At 39.8% G+C, this 22,176-nt stretch overlaps 1 protein-coding gene across 6 annotated transcripts in view; it reads left to right on the top strand.

The window, feature by feature from the left end:
* The window catches only part of RBMS1 (RNA binding motif single stranded interacting protein 1), a 250,638-nt gene extending 228,566 nt beyond the window's left edge, over positions 1–22,072 (top strand). For all 6 annotated transcript variants that reach the window (XM_075829361.1, XM_075829357.1, XM_075829359.1 and 3 more), the window contains 6 exons: positions 394–487; positions 5,362–5,412; positions 10,561–10,671; positions 14,965–15,045; positions 15,441–15,525; positions 21,135–22,072. In XM_075829361.1, coding sequence (XP_075685476.1) covers positions 394–487; positions 5,362–5,412; positions 10,561–10,671; positions 14,965–15,045; positions 15,441–15,518 — 415 coding nt within the window. In that variant the 3' untranslated portion in view covers positions 15,519–15,525; positions 21,135–22,072. The remainder of the gene's footprint in view (positions 1–393; positions 488–5,361; positions 5,413–10,560; positions 10,672–14,964; positions 15,046–15,440; positions 15,526–21,134) is intronic.
* Positions 22,073–22,176: the final 104 nt, after the last annotated feature.

Here is a 22,176-nt window from a genome sequence, read left to right as displayed (position 1 = left end):
TTAAAGGATCAGTCCAGGCAAACCTTATACACCATGTTATGCCTAGCGCAGGACTTAAGTGGATGGTGCATGACACAGGGATTCACAGAACACCAAAGAGCGTAATTCTGTACCGTGTATCACCCCCCCCCCCCCCTCAGGACCTGCACTGGATATAACACAGTGGGTCAGTGGATGTTACTTATTGTGAACCTCCGCTACAAGCGTGTCTCAGTACGAGCAATATCCGTAATGAAGGGGAATCAGCGCCCACTCCACGGCCCCTTCAAAACACTTGATCAGCAGGAGTGGGACCTCCACAGATCAGATACAGGCCATTTCTCATGATTGGACAACCCCTTTGAGCTGCTTTTTTTATTTTTTATTTGACATATTTATATTTTGTTGTTGCAGGTTCTATCCCCCACCATACAGCATTGCCACAAACAGGATGATTACCCAAACATCCATCACCCCATATATTGCATCTCCCGTCTCAACTTACCAGGTAGGTTGCACAGAACCTGAGAGGCCACAATTGCTTGAATGAGGTTGCTAATTTCAGCAGTGATAACAAAGATCACTCTCATTAAGGTGGACTGGGCTGCGGGATTGAGTCCATTATCACTTAAATTGGTATAATTAAAGATCCGTGTCTTGTGCATTGTAGTCGTTCACTTTGATCTATTACATGCCCCAGTTTCGGCTTTCCAGAGCTTCTTTGCTTGCTTGGGCCTGCAATGTGTTGGCTGACAGCCCCTTCCTGCATGTGGACAATTTGTGATTAATATTATTATTGTCCTACAAGGAAATCAATTTATTATGTTCAATGGTCTATCCGGACTAGTACACTCTTGTGAGGGAATATCTGTAATGCAGATAATAATGGTAATTGTATCTGAGCTACCATTACAGACATAATGGAGCAGTATATGAGTTTGAAGGTTTTGTTTTTTCCAGAAATCATATCCATGACTGATTAGTCAGATCAGCAGGGGCCGATTAAGGGTATATTCACATGTGGCAGATTTGTTAAAGAAATTTCTACTAACTGGGATTCCCACTGATTCCAAGAGTGAACAGAAACCCTTTGTTTGAAAGCGCTTGTAGGTTTCCGTAACCCCATTCACTCAAAAGAAGAACTTTGCATGCCACCTCCTCGATGAGAATCGGGACTGATTGATTCCAAATCGCCCCTTTTACTCTTTACTTTTCTTTGCTGAATTCTGCCATTCAATGAACAACAGCTAGGGGAAAAATAAGGTCCCTGTGATAGCTCAATTTTGAATTAGATTTTTGGTAAATTAGCACTTCATGCTTGACAATCAATAGAGTTGTCACCTTTTCAAAATGGCCGACCAAGTATTACTTGAGCTGCTAATGTATTACATGGATAGCCGATTATTTGAATGCCTGCCTTGTAGTATTACATCTCTCCTTCAGTAGAAATGCATAGCCTGCTGAATCTTCCCCTAGGAAAACCAGTTGTTAGTAGGGAGCCGAATCCTTGGCGATCAGTTGATCACCATCATGGCTGTTGTCTATGGTGAAACAATACCTTTTTAAAGGTTTTTTTTCAGGAATACACATTGCTAACCTAGCCTCCTGGACACCCACCCATAGGCCGATTTAGCACACAGACACATCGGCACATCCTTGCATTCGTTACCAGTGCCTGGTACTGCGTTTCATCCCGAGTTTCGACCCATTTGCGAATGGAGCTCAGCTGCAATACCAGACACAACCAAGGGTCGCACGCCCACCGAACACACATTGTTGCCTATCCTAAGCATAGACCATCAATGGATATTCCTGAAAAAACCCTTTAAAGGTCTTGTCTTATCACAGACCCCATTAATCGGAGAGCCTTGATGGTGATCTGCTGATCGCCACGGAATCGGCTCCCTTCAAAAAACTGATTTTCCTGGGGGAAGATTGAGCAGGCTATGCATTTCCACTGCAGTGGGAATATGTAATACCACATAGCAGGCATTCAGATGAATGGTTGTCCGTGCAATACATGGACAGCTCAGGTAATTATTTTTCATATTATATTTTATTTTATTTAACTTTTATAAAGGAATTACAGGTAATTCAGTTCCTTCATATGTTAATGTATAAACTGCCAATCCACCAGTGTATTCTAAATGTCAGAAATTACGGCGTGATGACATAGATCCTCAAGGCCGTCCTAAAAAAACCGAGTTCAGTTATGCGGTGCAAATCTCCTTCCCAAGAAATAGCATTTCATGTCGAATTCCAAGAAGCTTTAGCACACAATAGATTTGTCTAGTTGGAAATATATAGTCATGCAACACAGACAAATTAGTCCAAAAAATAGTAACATAATAAAAGCTGAGAGGCCCCGAAAATTCTTTCTCACGCCAAACCAGGAAACGGTTATATAGAGTTTAAAGACATTTCGTCCTGCCAGTTACAGCACTTAAAGAATTTTAATCATTTTTTTTATAAACAAAATCTTAAAATATCATGCAAATAAAATAGGGAGATTTACAAAGAAAAAAATCTATAATAATAATGCTTCAGATCATATTCTGGGCTTCCATGCCATGGCAGCTCATAAAAAGGGAGACTCATTATTCTCTGTACTTGGCAGAGACGAGTAGATTGGGTTGTGCTTTCAACCACATGGTTTGGCCTAGAACACTCGTGGTCAGAACTTGACTGAAGCTTCTTCTTATAGACAATGGTAATTTATGATTTAGATTAAAAACTTCCATGGTATTTTTGGTATTTACAAGTCAAATTAAAATGTGGATCCAAGGACTGGCCACAGACCACCAGTAATATGTATTTTTCGAGCTGTGATGTGGGCAGGGGTGGCGTTCAACTAGACCTCTCCTCACGAGACTTGGAGTTTGCCTGTGGCCTACATTGCTAAATCTAGTCCTTTTGGTTGTGTTGTTTGTCCTGTGTAGAGTACCTGCTATAGCCTCAATGAAGGCAGCCATTTGGCATGCAAAACACGTAACCATTAGATTGCAGCTCTTTACTTACAAAAATTCTATCGTCATTGTAACGACAGGGTTAATATTGCTTTAAAGGAACTCTCCAGGCAAAACTGAGGGGCGGAGCATGACACAGTGATTCAAAGAACACCATGGAGAGAATCTCTGTGTCACTAGACATAAGTGTCTGTTTTGCCTGGAGTGTTACTTTAAGATTGGTTATTTTATAATCTACATTGCTGCACAATAGCCATAAGTTTAGGAGCATAATTGTTTAATATCAAGGGGAAGAAGGACTGGTGGGTAATGTTACTTGTAGTTTATAATACTTCTGTCCTTACTGTGATGAAAATCAGTATCCCATGTACTGACTCCCTGGTAAGCCTGTGTACAGTAGTCACACTAAAAGAGCAGAGCTGCCATGTAAAGCATGGGGGAGCTTGTAATGAGACAGGAAGTGGATTTAAGACTTCTTCTGATCACATGTGTGCCCTAATGGTGTAGAGGTTGGAAGCAGCCAGCACTGCTGAAAAAAAATGGCGGGTAAGTCCTACCCATAGACACGGTCATATATCATTTTGAAGCCCACAAATGAAACACCCGCTTTAATTTAAAAAACAAAAACCCTTAAGGGAATTTTACATAGAACTTGTGTCGGTGCTCCTTTTCTTCAATTGTCTATTATTGTAGCATTCATGCAGATGTTAGACACAATATGCTTTTTATGTTCATTTTTTCCTTTATGTTTTTACCATCCTCGCTAAAGAATTACAAAATGTTCTATTTACCGTGTCTAGACGTAGAGCAGACTTGGTTTCTTCTGTTCCTCCGCACTATACAATCTCCAAAACAGATGGCAAAGTAGAAATAATGTACAGGGATTTTTGGTGGCTTACCAGTGGCGTACATAGAAGAGAGCGTAGATCAGAATGGGCCGCTCATTACGATGCTGGGTTTTGCCTACTGGAATAGAAGGGCCTGGTGTTTGTTTACCACTTCATTTCCTTTCAATGCACTTTGTGCCGATTCCTCACCCCCTTGCTTGCTTTAATGGCGGGTCCTCTGGAGAGAGAAGTTTTGCACATGTTCCCAAACCCGAGTAGCAAAAGGGTTGGTACTAACCGGGGTTGGGACCCCTTTCTAAGGACCCCATAGTAGCCATATGTAAATCCTGGATTTGAATTTTAAACTCCACACTCCACTCTGCAATGATTTGTTTTGGATTTCACCTACTTTTTGGATTTCTTTCGTAAAATAAAATATATGGTCCACAGCAGTGAGGGGGTTGGGATGTTATTTTCATCTATTTATTTTTTTCCCAGTATATATGATCTATACTCTTGGATGCTGCATTTTCATGTATGTTAGGAAAGATTCCTACTATTCTATTTTTCTGCACAAAGGGCTTATTTAAAAAATATAAATATAAAATGGGGGCAAAAAAACAATGTGGTACCCGTTCTTCCCATCTGGCCTTACATTATTACCTGTATTGCATGCAATGTTCCTTCAAGATGGACTAGGTCAGTCAACTGTCAGCCGAATAGTTATTTGTCTCAATTCCCCCATGAAAATGCTTGATCCTTCTTTCCGCATCTACCATCGGGGGATAGTCAGGAGGCCCCCATACACATTAGATCGCTGGCTAATCCCGCCGAACTTTGTCTAATGTGTATGGAAATCTTAAGAGCTTTATGATATCCAGCAGATTTATGCACAGTTCTGGGGTGTTTTTTTGGGGGAGTGTTTTTTTTTTGGGGGGGGGGGGCGGGCAATAAACATAAATGTCATTACTTTTTCAATCTGGGACATTAGCGGACAAGTAAATGCCCTCAAAAGAACACAAGTAGGAAACTCTCCTAAATGCTTAAAACGTCTTGTATGGATCCATAGACTGCTGTGGGCATTATATGTAGTGAAAGCAAATGATTGTGCCTGTCCACGGAAATATCATAGTAATTGAGAGCCTTAGAAATATATCGCCTGCAGCGGGGAATTGATTTTTTTATTTATACATATTAGTTATGATTCCCCAGAAGTGATCTTTAGTGACTAAGTCTAACATCGTAATAGAAAATGATTTACACAAGAAAATCAGAATTCAGTGTTGCGAAATTTACACTTTTTCAAACCATGTGTGTTTACCATGAAAAAATGGCAACCATAAACGTAAAAAATAATGGGAAAAATACCCCAAAAATAAAAAGAAACTGCAAAGTCATGAAAAGAGGGATTTTTTTCTGTTCTTGTAGTCCTAGTAAAGCTTTGTCATATTTTAGATATTGTTTTACATGGATAATGTAAATTTGAAAAGTACGTCTTTTTGGGGTGAGGGGCACAGCTGAGAGGTCTATTATTCTAATTCTTACAGGCAGTCTTAATGCAACAGTGCTTGTCTTTTGTGTTTTTCTAGGTGCCAAGTCCCTCCTGGATGCAGCCTCAGCCATACATCATGCAGCATGCTGTAAGTTCTTCTAATTTATTAAAATATCAAGTGACACCGTTTTACAACACATCTAGAAAATAACTGTGACAATTCACATATCAATAGGTCCAGGCATCTTTTTTGCTTTTTTGTTTAATATTATATCTTTAGAGCGATCGGAGCTCCATTTTTCTATTTCAGAGGTCCTAATTTTCAGTTTATCTTTACGCAGCCATAAAAAGTTCTGTCTGAGCAGCTGCCTCTAGGTGAAGCTTACAGAAGATGGATCTATTGAATTAAAAAATAATCTGTCTTCAGAAAGCTCCCCCTAGTGGTGGCTGCAGGCAACCAGAATTCTATGATATAACTATAGCAGAGTAAAGGGAAGAGGGGGGGTTAGACCTCTACTGTGTGTACCAATAGAATTATATTATATAGAACAGAATATTGGACCCATTAGAAAAAAACAGACCGATAGGAGAGGTCAATTCTCTTTATTTATTTATTTTAATTTGAATACTTGCCAACAGTTGTAAGTCATTCGTAAAATATAACTGAGCAGTTCTTAACACTAAACAGTTGCTAAAGAAGTTGTAAACCTAACTTGGCTGCACTTCTAATATAGTCCATAAATGAGCCCGGCTGAGACATGTAGTAAATTCTCCACAAGCTAATGACTCATTGTTGCCCAAGTTTTTCTACTGACTCTAAATACAGCGCGGTTAACAGCTTTACTGCAAGATCAGGCTGAGCTGCAATACCAGATACAGACCATGAAAAGAGTGGCATTGTATCTGAAAAAACCCATCTCATACAACCTCAAATTATAAGAATCCCTCATACCATTCTTGGCCTTCTAAAAAATGGTACAAGCAACACAACAACTTCCTTTAAAATAGGATACCACTTTTAAACCTGTTTTTGCACTTTAAATTATATTTAATAGCTTTATTTATGTTGGGTTGTTCTGGAGTTGCATCATGGATTATACTCCAGTCACATCCAAAGCAGCATTCAATATTCTTATTCCTAATTTATTAGATCTCAGGCTGCTTTGAATATTAGGACTCTTCAGCAATTTTGTCAATATTTTTTGCGATCATACGGTGTAAAGCAGCAAGACGTATAGCCAGAAATAAGTACCAGGAGAGGCGAAGGAACGATTGAGATGTTAGTAGTGAGATTAAGCCGCCAAATATCACGCATGTATCTTAGGCTTGGATACATAGTTAGACTTGATAGTATGTAATGAGGTGATAAACTAGGAACAGGATCCCTTGTGACAGATTCTAATTAAGCGCAGGTTTGGCAGCCTGTGGCTCTCCAGCCAGACGCAGGTGAAGTATAATTCCCAGCATGCACCTTACGACATTAGAAATCCTAAGAAGGAAAACAATGAAATAGCAATGAAATTGACTTGCCCTTAATACAATACTCTGTGCACATAAGTTCTGCATCTGACAAACAAAGCGATCCACTGGCTATGAACCATACTGTAAATTAGGCGATTGTTTCACCTGCCCAGAATCTGTTATTTATACATGCGCTCTTCTTTGTAAAGTGCCGGGAACGCACCTCTCTGAGTAAACACCATCACATATACATTCATTTAGCCTCGGGACCATTCATTTTTCACATCTGTTCTATTCGCTCACTAGAGCTAAACGATCTTAGATGGATTCTTCTTAAACTGGCAAACTATTAAAGGGCACCTCTTTTCTTCGAACAATGTGGGGTAGATATTTTATGGGCTAGGTCAGTAATCAGCCTGGTAGGTCAGTAGAAAAAAAAATACATCAGTAAGACACTAATTGCCTCGTTCTTTTGCAATATTAAAAAAGGGCTGGCTCCCTCTACTTTAACCAATGGTGAGGGGGCGGCTAAGTAAGAGCGACTGGTTTGCCTATCCCATCCATTAAATAGTTTCCACTTGTTTCATGTGAGGGAATTCTAGGGCGGCTGCAGGGGAAATGTATAGCAAACTGGAGCTTCCCCTATTTATCCAAAAATAAAAGCTGATCGCTGGGAATTCCAGGAACCGGACCCATGGCGATCAACTGATTAGTCTTTATCGATGGGGTTGCCTTCCTGGGACACCCCTTTAAATCAGCCGTATTACTAGGCCAGGTTACTTTAACTGATCAGGTTTCAGAAGGCAAAAAGTAGACCGCCTAAACTATGCTCGAAAGGGCAGGTAATTTAGCTTTCACCATTGGAGAGAGTCAGTGCAGCATGATCTATTCCGTAAATCCATAAGAGTGATCATTGCTGATTCTCTGATGAGCCCACGCTTACGGAACGGCCAAATTGAGCTAAAAGGGTTTGTCCTGTTTTGAAAACCTGTTTCCATATTCCCCGTCCTCATCTGTTGGCCAGAATGGATTGCGATAATAAGTAAGAGTAACTAAGTAAGTTATGGTAAGAGCGTGTCTCACTCTGGAGGACCTGTCCTGTTTTAGACAGACAAGCCATTAATTTGAATAAGCATTGTGTAATGCTTAATTTCCCCAGTGGTGGCACTGCAGGGAAATTGAACACTTAGGCTGGGTTCACACGACCAAGTTTCAGACGTAATTCAGGTGTTTTACGACAAACATCTGCCCATTACTTTCAATGGATTTTACGACGTACTGTGCCGACGACCTGTCATTTTACGTGTCGCTGTCAAAAGACGGCTCATCAAAAGAAGTGCAGGACACTTCTTGGGACATAATTGGAGCCGTTTTTAATTGACTCCATTGAAAAACAGCTCCAATTACGTCCGTAAGGGACGCTGCGAAAAACACGAGTACGAGCAATTCCGTCTGAAATTCAGGAGCTGTTTTCGTCTGAAAACCGCTCCATAATTTCAGACGTATTTGCCGTTATCGTGTGCACATACCCTTACTGCTGTGTTCCCCCACAGATTACAGAGGACTGCTAGTTGTCCTAGCAGGGCGATACTTTGTGATCAGCATATTGTCACAATACCCTTCTAAGAAATAGGGATTCTCGAAAGTGGGCAAGCCCTTTAAATATAAAGCCACGTTGCAGCTCCCCAATTAGTGATTATGTAGGTTGTTAAATGGACACCGTTAGAACCTAAAAGAATTAGCCTTTACAGACGAGCCTGCCGAAAAAAAAAAAGTACGATTGTAAGTTCCTGTCATTTTAAACACCAACTTTCATCTTGAATCACAAACAACAAACCATGCTTTTGACAATTTCCTTCTTGAAAGGCAGACAGACAGACAGACAGACAGAGTTCTGCCTATTCTTTGGATTTGGATTTGGATTTCTACGTTTTGGGACCGCAGGTCGTGGCCCGGCTTGCACACACAATCCTTCCAAAAAGGAATTAATCTCTTCCTTGGTGCTGCTCTTTGTATTTTTATATATATATTTTACTGAGCAATTAATTACTGAGTGGAAAAATATCGCCTGGTCAGATGAATCCAGATTTATGTCGCATCTTGTTAATGGGAGGGCCAGAATTTGGCACTAGAAACTTTAGCGGCCACTGCAAGTAGCTATCCTGTCCGCATGGGCCAATATTCCTGCAGTACTATCTCAACACCTAGTAGAATCTTGCCACAATTAATTGCTGCGGTTCTGAAGGCCTAAGGAGGTCCAATGCGCCACTAGATGGGGGTCTCTAAGAAAGTGGCCTGTGTTCTGAAGGCCTGCACCACTAGATGGGGGTCTCTAAGAAAGTGGCGTGTGCGTGTGCGTGTGTGCGTGTGTGTGTGTGTGTGTGTGTGTGTTGTATGTATGTAATAGCCAATTAAGATAACTTTGCAATGGGTGATGAAAGATTTACTCATGAAGTGTTAGGAAATGTAGATTACGGCAATTCTAAGAACTGTCTCCATAAGCAGAGCCGTAATATCTATTACGAGACACTTTATTACAGGCATCTACAAGCGATCACAGTGATGTCATCTGAAAGATATTCCTAAATATATCAACTGACTGCTCTCCTAATGAAAAGCAAACACTGAATAGTCACTCGCCTGCAACAAAGATATTGATGAAATAGATTGAATCTAAAGAAGAATCAGACAAGTTCCTGGGCAAAAACCTTAGTAGGAAAAAGAAGAGAATCTTTCATCTCTCTAAATTACGAAATCTGTTAGATGCAAATGACTAAAAGTAATCTACTGATACATTTTCAGAGCGGGGGTGGGGGGCTATAAACAAGCATGCACTTTATAGTGGTCAGCACACCACTCTTGGCTCAAGAATCGCTTAAACGGCGGTGTGACTCCATTCTAATAAAGTAGCCAGCTGACCAAGTCCTTGTTATTCCTCATAGCCAATGAGCAGAAGGAAAACACACGACTACTATGAGGTTTGTGGTGGGCAGGTGTCTTCACAAAACTGCTTCCCTTGCTTGTCGTGAGACTGTCATAACCGCTACCTGTCACTAGAAGGAGCTCACTGCTTACAGATTTATACAGCTCCCCTTGATTTCAATACTAGATGTATGTCTATTTGCAATTAGCTCCCCCTAGTGGCTGCTGCATGCAGCCAGAATTATATCATTTATCAAGTCAGACAATCAGTTTGTATAACATTCCAAAATGAATCACTACAGAATTTTGGACCGAAGTACATTTTAAAGATGTGCGAAAGAAGCGAACGCTGAATGATTGAGACCTTTTTTATATAAACATAAGCTATAATTCAGGATCATCCAAAGCTCTAGTGACAATTCCGCACACTTCTTATCTGACTTGTAAATGCACGTTCTTCTGATTTGCATTCTGCAAGGTGTAGTCTTTACAACAGTAACAAATAAGATAGTGAAGACTAGTTGTCCCAGAAGGCAGTACAGCACCGAGCATTGCAGTACAACAGGTCAGCTACGTTGTTAGGGGTGTGTCTGTCAATAGTGCGTCGACCGATTCCAATAACAGCAGATTTCAAAATTCAGTTCTACCCTATAAAATTAGTATTAAAAGATTAATAAAAACTACAAGTAAACCAAAGTATTTGAATAGCATTTTATGATATTATATCTAGATGTAAATTGTGCAGGTATCCTTTTAATTTACTGTAAATTGGATGGTGAATGATATATTGGCTATATAAATGTTGCTTTCCTCTGCTCTACAGGATCACTATATAGAATTGGATACTGAGTTTTTTTTGTTTTTTTTGTGAATGTCTATGCATAGTTTCATGTCTTGTTTTTTCCTTGTTAAGGGGGCCGTGTTAACTCCCTCCATGGACCATACCATGTCACTACAGCCGGCATCGATGATCAGCCCCATGACCCAGCAGATGAGTCATCTGTCATTAAGCAGCAGTGGAACAGTAGGTGTCCAACTCAATACTTAACTTCATGCAGATACAAAAATCGTAACATTTTGTGAGCATTCTGAATTATATTCACCCAACATGGCTGCATATAATAAGCTCAATTACACGTCTCTCTTCCAGCTCTCTATGTAGTAATTCACTTGACACAGACGGCTTGTTTCTGGGCCATGTTGGATCTGATGCATATTTTACGTTTCGGAGAGGTGGGATTTACGTGGCAAAGGGATCCATGAGCTCACCGTCTCCAAAATAACTGCCGGCTCGGAAATGATCAGAACAGACGCTGTACTGAGCCTGTGTGTTTTATGACTTTTTCATGCACATTCAGAGGGGGAAGCAGATAATGGGAGGCTGATTGAATTCATTGTAACTTCCAAAATTAGACCTGCTCTCTAAGCTCCATCTGAAGCTTATCATTTATTCAGCTGTTGCGTTATCCCCCATGTTCATTTAAATATCATCTTGGCGATGGAAAGACTAGGGAACCTGTTGTTCTCTGGTTGTTATTAAAATGGGAACGTTTCTAAATAGTATGGGTCATTCTTTCAAATTAATTCTCAGTATAATATCTGGTGGATGCTTACACAGTGGTGTAATAAGTTAAAATTATTATAATGTGTGTTATTCGTTCCAGCCTGTAGGTGTCACTGTGCAGCAATGTCTTTGAATGTATTTGTCCATTGCCTTATATATGATGCTACTGTGTATGAAATACCTCCATAGACCTTTTTGCAAATCGTGACACCTACAGGCTGGAAGAGGGAAATTACAAACTAATTTCACAATATGGATGGATCGCCGTGATATAATATTATGCATTCAAAATATAAAATGCATATTTATTTATTTGTGTTTATATTTCTTTACTTAACCCCTTAATGACCGGGCCATTTTGCACGTTAATGACCAAGGATTATTTCTTGTTTTTTCACGGTCGCATTCCAAGAGTCGTAACTCTTTTTTTATTCCGTCAACATAGCCGTATAAGGGCTTGTTTTTTCCGGGACGAGTTGTATTTTGTAATTGTACCATTTTTAGATGCTTATAATATATTGATTAACTTTTATTAACTTTATTTTAGGAGAGAATTGAAAATAAGCAGCTATTCCAGCATTAATTTTCACGTTATAAATTTACGCCGTTTACTATGCAGCGTAAATAACATGTTAACTTTATTCTATGGGTCGGCACGATTACGGGGATACCAAATATGTAAAGGTTTTATATGTTTTTTCTACGTTTGCACAATAAAAACCCTTTTAGAAAAAAATTACTTGTTTTTGCATCGCCGCATTTCAAGAGCCGTCATTTTGTTATTTTTCCGTCGATGTGGCCGTACGTGGGCTTGATTTTTGCGGGACAATGTGTAGTTTTCATTAGTACTATTTTGGGGTACATAGGACTTATAGATTAACTTTTATTTTATTTTTTATGGGGGGAATGGGAGAAAAGAGAGAATTTTGCCGTTGTTTTTTGCGTTTTCTTTGGACGCCGTTCATCCGGCGGTTTAATTAATGTGTTCATTTTATTGGTCAAGTTGTTACGATCGCGGGGATACCATATATGTGTATGTGTGATTTGTTTTGACCGTTTTATTAAATAAAACCACTTTTTGGGGCAAAAAAGTAGTTTTATTTGACTTTGACTGTAATTTTTTTTTTTTTTTTTTAACAAACTTTATTTAACTGTTTTACATTTTTTTTTTTAGTCCCACTTGGGGACTTCACTATGCGATGTGCCGATCGCATATATAATGCTTTGGTATACTTCGTATACCAAAGCATTATTGCCTGTCAGTGTAAAACTGACAGGCAACCTGTTAGGTCATGCCTCTGGCATCGCCTAACAGGCAGATGCTGAAGACAGACCTGGGGGTCTTTGTTAGACCCCCGGCTGTCATGGAAACCCGACGGCGACCCGCGATTTGTTTGCGGGGGCGCCGATCGGGAGACAGAGGGAGTTCCCCCCTCTGTCAAACACATTAAATGCCGCTGTCACTATTGACAGCGGCATTTAATGGGTTAAACTGCCGGAATCGGCGCGCGCTTCGATTCCGGCAGTTGCAGCAGGAGCCAGGCTGTGTAGAACAGCCGTGCTCCTGCCGCTGATCGCGTGGGTACAGTCATAGTACCCGCGCCATCACAGGACGGATATATCCGTCCTCCTGCGCGAACTAGCAGCTGCTGAGGACGGATATATCCGTCCTTCGGCGTTAAGGGGTTAAAGGGGTTGTCTGTGATTAGATAAAAATGGTCATATTTTTTTTTCCCCCAGAAACAGCGGGCTGTGTCTGGTATTGCAGCTCAGCATTAATCACTCAAGTGCAATACCAGACAGAGCCCTGAGTGGCGCTGCATCTGGAACAATAAAATTCAATTTTTTCTTATCCTGGACAACTCCTTTAACATTTCTTATAGCCATCTCAAATAACATTATAGTTTTCCTGAAGTTAACCACCATTGCAGTTCGTATTCATTGATGGGAATCTGTTTATACTATAATAATAAATAATAGAATAAAAAAATTGTATGCCCTCAGGAATTACCTTATATATTTTATAATTTTTTGTAATTTTCGGAAGGCCATTGTATCTTTGACATTTTCTTTGCAGAATGTGATAAGCTTCCGTCATTCATAAGGATTCCCTATAAAATCTGAGCTCATTTAGCCTTCGAGATGTCATTAGCCAAAAAGATTTTGCTGAGTGACACAATCAGGGAGTGGTGTACTGTTAAAATGATACCACACCTATGCGTATAATGGGTCTCCCCCATCTGGCTTATGACTCATATAATTAAGTTATACCAAACCCATAGCTGGTGACACAATTATGGTGACTGGCACAACACCTAGGATATTACTACAACTTGCTCGTCAAGGTAAAGCTATTATGACTAGTTATGATGTCTCCCTGCACCCCCGTGGGCAAAAAATACTTTTAATCATTGATTTATACAATTAAAGAAAAAATTCAAGTTGAGGCACGAGTTGTGGTAATGCTATGATTTTAGCGCAATTCGCTGGCGGGGCCGTGTTGCTTTGGAGCTCTAGCCTTTATTTCTGCTACCAAGAATGTGAGAAATAAATATATACTTAAGGAGGCTCTGTAACCACATTATAAGCGGCCTATCTCCTACATAATGTGATTGGCGCTGTAATGTAGGTGACAGCAGTGCTTTTTATTTAGAAAAACAATCTATTTTTACCACGTTATTAGCGATTTTAGCTTTATGCTAATTAGTTTCTTAATACCCAACTGGGCGTGTTTTTACTTTAGACCAAGTGGGCGTTGTACAGAGGAGTGTATGACGCTGACCAATCAGTGACCAATCAGCGTCATACACTTCTCTCCATTCATTTACTCAGCACATAGGGATCCTGCTAGATCACTATGTGCTGTCTTATACTTATATATTAACGTTACTGAAGTGTCTTGACAGTGAATAGACATTCCTTCCAGCCAGGACGGGATGTCTATTCACAATCCCGACACTTCAGTAACGTTTGTGTGGCACTTACAGCAGGGCAAGCGTAATCTCGCTGTCAACTGTCATTTACAGCGTGATCTCGCGAGATTACACTTGCTCTGCTATAGATCCTACACAAACGTTACCGAAGTGTAGGGATTGTGAATAGACGTCCCGTCCTGGCTGGAAGGAATGTCTATTCACTGTCAGAACACTTCAGTAACGTTAATATGTCAGTATAAGACCGCACATAGTGAACAACGCAGGATCAATGCGCTGAGTAAATGAATGGAGAGAAGTGTATGACGCTGATTGGTCAGCGTCATACACTTTTCTGTCCAACGCCCACTTGGTCTAAAGTAAAAACACGCCCAGTTGGGCATTAAGAAAGTAATTAGCATAAATCTAAAATCGCTAATAACGTGGTGGAAATAGATCGTTTTTCTAAATAAAAAGCACTGCTGTCACCTACATTATAGCGCCGATCTCCTTATGTAGGAGACAGGGCACTTATAATGTTGTGACAGAGCCTCTTTAAAGAGATAGTCCAGGATAAGAAAAACCTGGCTGCTTTTTCCAGAAGTAGCACCACACTTGTTTACAGGTTGTGTCTGGCATTGCAGCTCATCCCTATTCACTTCAATGGAGCAAAGCTGCAATACCAGACACAACCAATAGACAGTTGTGACTCTGTTTCTAGAAGACATGTTTTTCTAATCCTAGAAATCCCCTTTTATATATTAATTCTTCTCTTTGCTGCCATCTTCCCAAATAAAGTTTCAGATTTTATAATTTTTTTCTCTCCATTTTGTTTTCCCAGTATATGCCCGCAACAACAGCTATGCAAGGAGCGTACATACCACAATACACACACGTCCAGACAGCTGCAGTTTCTGTTGAGGTCAGTATGGGCATCTGATAATGGAATCAATAACAGCTTTTCATTCATAAAGCAGATATGTATACACAGAACTTATCATACCATAACTGCCAACAGTCCCGTTGTTCCCAGGACTGTCCCGGAAACCAGGCCTTAATGGGGGTGCAAGGCCTCTGAAAATTTGTAGGGTGTTTTGGTGGTCCTTCCTGGACGCAATGGGAGTGTGGCTTAAAACATCCCATTATTTACTCCCGGGGACAATAGATTGCATTTAACTGCATAACAAAGAGAATAAACGTATTCATCTGGTTCTTTCTATGGTGCGTGTTCCGCCATTGTACACGTGCCTTTTATTTGCTTTGTTTTATATTACTCTCATTCATAGACGTACGCTAATATATTTTTACTTTTTGCAGGAGCCCAATGGTCAACAGCCAGTGACAGTAGAGACCTCTAGTGATCATTCGCAGTACACCTATCAACAAAACAAGTAACTCTAAGGTTATTATTATGTTTATGGATTTTAATAATGCACATGGAAAGTGTAAAGGTGCATACTAATATACGTACTGTAGGGATGAGACCAACCTCGGTTGTGGGAGGAGTATTCATCTGGGGTTCCATAGTGACACTGCATCGCCCGGGATTCACAGTGACACTGCATCGCCCGGGATTCGCAGTGACATTGCTATAGTATCGCACCTCGGCCCCTTGTTTTCCTATGTAAGTAATGTTGTGAGTGAACATGTGACCATCTAAAAAAAATCCAATATGATTGATTTTCTTAGACGGTCGCAAGTTAGAATTTCTTATAGGGAAATATAACCTCAGGCAAGAACGAAGAGATCGAGATCCCTTCAGCTCTTTACCTCAAAGGTGACCCTCTCATCCACCTGCTGTATAGGGAACTGCAACGCAGCTCTATTCAAGTGAATCAAGGGAGCGCTGCTGTGCAGGGAAAAACTATAAATCAGCACATCGCTCTACTAGCACCAAGTTGATTTTGGGCATTTGGATGGTAGTTGGACCCCCACCGATGAGGAGCTGATGGTATATCCTACCAATGTGCCGTCACTTCTAGTGGTCAATCTAATAATTATTTAACATATTCTGTAATACATGAAACTGGCAGTGTCTATCTGGAAATAAAGCGGGTCACCAGGAGGAATCTCTGATTTCCAGCGGTTGCTCTGCTCTCCATCAGTAAAGCTGTGAACGTATTAAATCATTCTATAGTCTGTGTTCCCATTTACTGTAAATGGAGGCCTGCTGAATGATATCAGGGAAGCCGAAAGAGATATACGGATATCCCTGGGCGTCTTGCTCTGTTTTAGGATTGCTAATGGTAGTGATTCTGCAAATAACACTTGATTAGGGGAATCGCTTTTTAAAAGAGGTTTTCCCACAGTTACAAGTGATGGCATACCGCTAGGATAGATCTTCAGAATGAAGGGGTTGCTGTAAAGTTTTTCCAGGATTGCCACTGTGCAGGGAACGGCATTCACTTGAATTGAGCTGTGTTTCTGTTCCCTGCACTGTGGGTGGCTGGGAGCGCTGCTGTGCAGGGAAAAAACTGAAAATGCTTCTGCCCCTTCATTCTCTGGATCAGAGGGGTCCCAGTGGTCGAATGCGCACCATTCTTCATTATGTTATATCTTAGCTATATGCCATAACATTATATGATGGGAATACTATAAGGGGTTCCCAAATATATTTACTAAGGTACGGTGTAAGAGAAGGAGAGTAAATGTTAGGTTTTCTATTATTTAGGTATATTAATGCAGTGAATACCACTTTAAGGCTGTTGATGCTGCTTGGGTGTAGCTGCACTGACTTTGTTGTATTCTGTAGTAACTGTCAGCAAAATATTCACGTAGGGTAGACGGGTCAGGTGAGTTCAGACATGGCTTATGTGAGCAGCGTTGCTGAGATGCCCTAATCTTGGGAGCTGCCGTCCATCCTTTTGCTGCTTGTCACAATGGCAACCATCTGTATACAGACACTCAACACGGCTGTTCTCTAAATAGCTGTATTACTCTGGATAATGTGAGCTGGAGCCGCGATAGTCTGTTTGTTCTCAGTAATCCCATTTATCAGGACTACAAGTTTTGCAGCAGCAAAAACCATTTCCAGTAAGTGACATCAGTATATCCAGCTGCCCGTCAGTATCGCTGCATTAAACACTAAGCTCACTCTGCCAACTGGCTTAGCTGTTCTTGTAACTTCCATAGGATTTAATGGAAAGAGCAAACACTATGTGGGCTGCCACCACTACATTGAGTCTCCGCTGGGATGCAGCGCGTGGCGCTGCGTCACCAGGCGGTACGTTAGTCGGGTGATTCCCGTTCTAGTGATAGGTGCGGGTCTTAGAGCTGGAACTTGCATCTTTCAGACATTTTCGACATATCCCGTTCATATGCCATAAATGTCCTTGATGGGAATAACCCTATAAGTCTGTCGAACAGAAATAAAGTTGTGTTCGTTTTTTTTTAGAAATCTTTGTAGATATTTATTTTTTATTGTTGAACATTTTCCTGTGGCAACAAGAATGGAGATGCACACTTTTTCTTTATTTTATATGTGTATAGAGTGCAGCAAGGCGTGTGTGCTTTGTGGCAGCTGCAATGAATGGATACAAAATTGACGGACAAATGTCTCAGGAAGTGATGGAGTACAGTCCTGTCTCCCAGAGATCAGAGAGTGACAGGGAAACTGCTTATGGCTTTGTATGCACAGTGTTATTATCAAGCCTTATCTAGACCTCCAACACTACAATAGATCTAGAAAAAAGATGGGAGGGAACCTCCAGCTCACCTTAGGGCAGAAAAATTTCCAATGCCTGTTGCGCCCGGATCCTTGTGTCGGCACACGTTGGTAGGTATAGAAAAAGGAGATAAGTGTGATCCAGCGCAAGAAAATAATAATTCAAAGTATATTAAAATGGAATCTTGCTCCGATTTTATTGAATATAAAAGTAAAAACAAGGAGACATTACTCCCACAGAGGAAAGGTGGATGTATAAAAAGAAGATAGGTGTGTGTAGCCTACGCGTTTCAGACGATCTCCTCGTCCTTAGTCATGGCTGAGTGACCATTTCTCCCTGTTTTTACTTTTATATTCAATAAAATCGGAACAAGATTCCATTTTAATATACTTTGAATTATTCTTTTCTTGCGCTGGATCACACTTATCTCCTTTTTCTATACTACAATAGATCTGTCATTAAATCCCCCACCCCCGCCCTCTGCTGGCGCTGTCCCGGTCTGCACAGCAAAGCTGATAAGTAAGCTGCAAAAAACAGAAAATGTTCGCTTACTGTGTATTCTGCAGTGTGAAAAGTGGAATATTTCAAGATTTTTGTGCAGATATATGGATAGTCAAACAATTATTTGTTTTCCTGCAAGACATTCCATTTCAGCGGAAGTAATAGTTAGTAAGTCATAATATTTGTTTGCGCACATGCCCAAGACGATATCATTCTTAGTGAATATAAATTTAGAATAAAAAAAGGTGTTAAGTTCAATTTATCTTTCGCTTGAGTGCGCATATATATATATATATATATATATATATATATATATATATATATATATATATATATTCATTCATTAGAAATAATCATACATTAGTTAATTAGGAATAGATGAAAAAAAGAAGATTCCTTAGATAGATAAGTATCAGTAACATCGACAGGGGGCGCTAGTGTACTGGTGAGCAGAAAAATCAGCTAGGCCTACTTTCTTTTTCTTTATTTATTTTTTTACTTATAAAAAATAGCTTAAATTATGTTTATATATACAGGCCAATTTAGGTTATGGTTTCTGCACTGAAATAGTAGGCACAATAGCACCCTCTAAACAGCCCACAAAGTGGCAATTAGGGGATGTGATATAGTGCACCACGAATGCTAATGTTGCGATTCCCATTACATCTAGTTGTCTTGTTCAGGCACTGTCCCTGAGAGGGCAGATGTGTCACAGGACCCCCATTTTCTGTTTCAATAGCACTATTGCACTAACTATCAGCATTTTTTTTTCTTTTTGGAAAGTTTAATTTTTTTATTTTTTTCAAAACCTTTCCCAACCCCTTGAAACTATTGTATTAGCAATATAGAGGGTCTTCTAAAATAGCACCATCTAGTGATGGAATATTGTTCATAATTATATGTGATCCTAGACATTTTCATCTGAATGGAACTTGCAGAAATCCGTACACCTGCTGCAGAAAGAACCCCTTTCAGATCAATGGAACTGATTTTCAGTTGCAGGAAATTTCTGCAATAAAACTTGCCGCGTGTGACTGCACCCTTACTATTCCATTGCTTGACTTTTTTTAAATGTTTGTAAAGTTGGCAGCTGCGTCATTTTAAGGTATTCAATCCTTAACATTCAGTATGGCAAAAATTGTGATGGTAATTATAGAAGGTTATTAACCCATTAATGGCTGGAGAGTTTAGAACTTTTGTGGTATTTTAAAAATAGCTATAGCTTGGATGACATGTTTTGGGACTAATGAGTCGCTTCTATATGTAGACCCTTGAGATAACCATAGACGTAACAATAATCCTTCACAAATTGAATGATTTTTGAATTGTTAACGACCATTGTGTCTTTTGAAGCAAAAACGATTGATTCCGTCAAACTATCGATCTTTACACTTACTATTTTTGCTTCAATCATTTTCTGAATTTGAAGTGATAAACTTTACAAATCACCCAAGAAAATGCAAAAGTGCAGTAGATCTGAGCGAAAGTGACCACGATGCGAACAATCATGGGTCCCCTTCCCGAGGAACATTCTGATAAAGAAAAAAATAAATAGGAGGTTCGTTGGATTGTGGCCACAACTTTGGTTTCACCCGGCCACATATTAACATTTTTCTTATGGCTACAACACCCAGACCATAAGCGTTTCTACTGAACCAAACCTTAAAGAGGCTGTCACCATTATAAGTGGCCTATATTGTACATGATGTGATCGACGCTGTAATGTAGTGTATGACGCTGATTGGTCACTGATTGGTCAGCGTCATAAATTTCTCCCCACAACGCCCACTTGGTCATATAGTAAAACACGCCCAGTTGTCCATTGAGAAACTCATTAGCATAAAGATAAAATAGGTCATAACATAAAATGATCGTTTTTCTAAATAAAAAACACTGCTGTAATCTACATTACAGCGCCGATAACATAAAATGATCGTTTTTCTAAATAAAAAACACTGCTGTAATCTACATTACAGCGCCGATCACATCATGTACAATATAGGCCACTTATAATGTGGTGACAGAGCCTCTTTAATCGCGATAGAACCCTACAGTGATATAATTTTGGTTCAGTAGAACAAGTGAGGCTCCGGGTGCTGAAACCATAAGAAAAAATATGCTAGAATTCAACCATATTACGGCCTTAGAGGCTTTATTTAGAAGTAATTGCGGTAAGCATTAAATACCCATGAGCCCTTAAACATGGGACAATATTGGGAATTAGACCAGTTGTCTCATTACGTCTTTGCCTTTGGCTAGGCAGATTCAAGCAGCTGTAATGCGTTCTATGATGATCTACATCCACTTCCGTATAACCACGAGGGGTACGGGTGCTACAGCTATAACACGGACCCTAATGCCTCATGCACACGACCTTGTGTGCCGTCCGAGTCCCGTCAGTGATCCGAGGAAAGATAGGACATGTTCTATCTTTCCTCGGATCGGAGACTCGGACCCTTTTTCATGGACCCGATTCATCCGCTAAAGTGAATGGGTCCGTGAAGACTATCGGGTGCCACTTGGATGCCGTCAAAAACAGCCTGAGTGGCACAACGGTCGTGTGCATGAGGCATAAAGCGTTTCTGCCCATTACATTATCTGAAGCTGGCCTTGTCATATTGATTTTAACCTTAAATAATGTAATGTATATCTACCTACATGATCTGTAATTTAATAACTGTGAAATTGGTACAAGTTGGTGTATTTAGGTTGGGTTCACACATCCCGGTCAAAAGCCGCGGGGGACACGAACGCGGCAAAAAACACATTTTGACTGATGTGTGAACCCAGCCTTAAGGTGCTGATATAGAAATATCTGTTACATTTTATTTTCCTTTTCTTACAGATGGAACGATGACCTTGATTGGGGGAAATGAGGTTCAGATGCTGAAACAATCACGGATTTTTCTGAACAATCAAGCTTTATGAATTGACAGTTTTGCACAGGTTCTTGGAAAAAAATTGTTATTTATAATGAAATCAACTCGAACTATTTTTGCTATAAGTTCTATGAGGTGCATAAAAAAAACCTTCAATTCATCTAGTGGCTGTTCCCCTGAACAGGTTTATTTTATTATGAGATTTTTTATCAAGTAAAGTAACACAAAAAGAGACAGACTATTAGTTTATCTCTGGGTATGCACACGTGGCCATTTCTTTGAATACTTGTGCATGACAGAAATTTTTTGTGTTATTTTTTTTTTCCATTTTTGATGAGATTTATGTTTTGGGTTTTCTTCTGTTTGTGATTTTATTTTTTTTTTGTTTCTTTCTGAAGGTTAACTATTTTCTTGGCAAGAAACCAGTGAAGCAGGTCATAGCAAAGTTAAATATTCCTGGTTTCTCAAATTTTTAATTGGTTACAATAAAAAAAGGCATCTTTTGTGATGCCTCTGTGCTTGCAGTGTGAGTGTTGCTGTAGTGCAGTGTTGCAGTTGCTGTCCGTTCTGACTCCTTGTAATTTTTTCTCATAGCGTGAAGTGTCTTATCTTTTTTCAATGAATTCCAATTTGCCTTAAAACTTTTAATGCTGTAGCTTTTTTTTCCTCCTCGTAATTACTAGAAAAAATATGTAAAAAAAAAAAAAAAAAATTACAAAACTTTAAAAAACAGTGTAGATTGCTTCGACCAAGCGAGCTGGTCGATTATGCCTTGTAAAACAGCAGCATAGGGCTTTTAAAAGGTAGTCAATAAAATTGCTGAAAATTTGGCTTTTTAATGTGTAGTAGATGTTTTTAATTATGGTTTGTTTTTTTCACGTAACATGTATGGTAGTGGAAAAGCGGTGGGTGGGTGGGGAGGAGGGACAATGTTTTGTGTGAAACACATTTTCTGACTGGGATGTTTTAATAAAATCAGTTGTTTGTAAGGCCTTATGCCAATAATTT

This window comes from Rhinoderma darwinii, chromosome 6, assembly GCF_050947455.1.
Source record: "Rhinoderma darwinii isolate aRhiDar2 chromosome 6, aRhiDar2.hap1, whole genome shotgun sequence".
NCBI lineage: Eukaryota > Metazoa > Chordata > Amphibia > Anura > Rhinodermatidae > Rhinoderma > Rhinoderma darwinii.
Note: the sequence above shows the minus strand (reverse complement) of the source record. Positions and strands in the feature narration are given on the sequence as shown.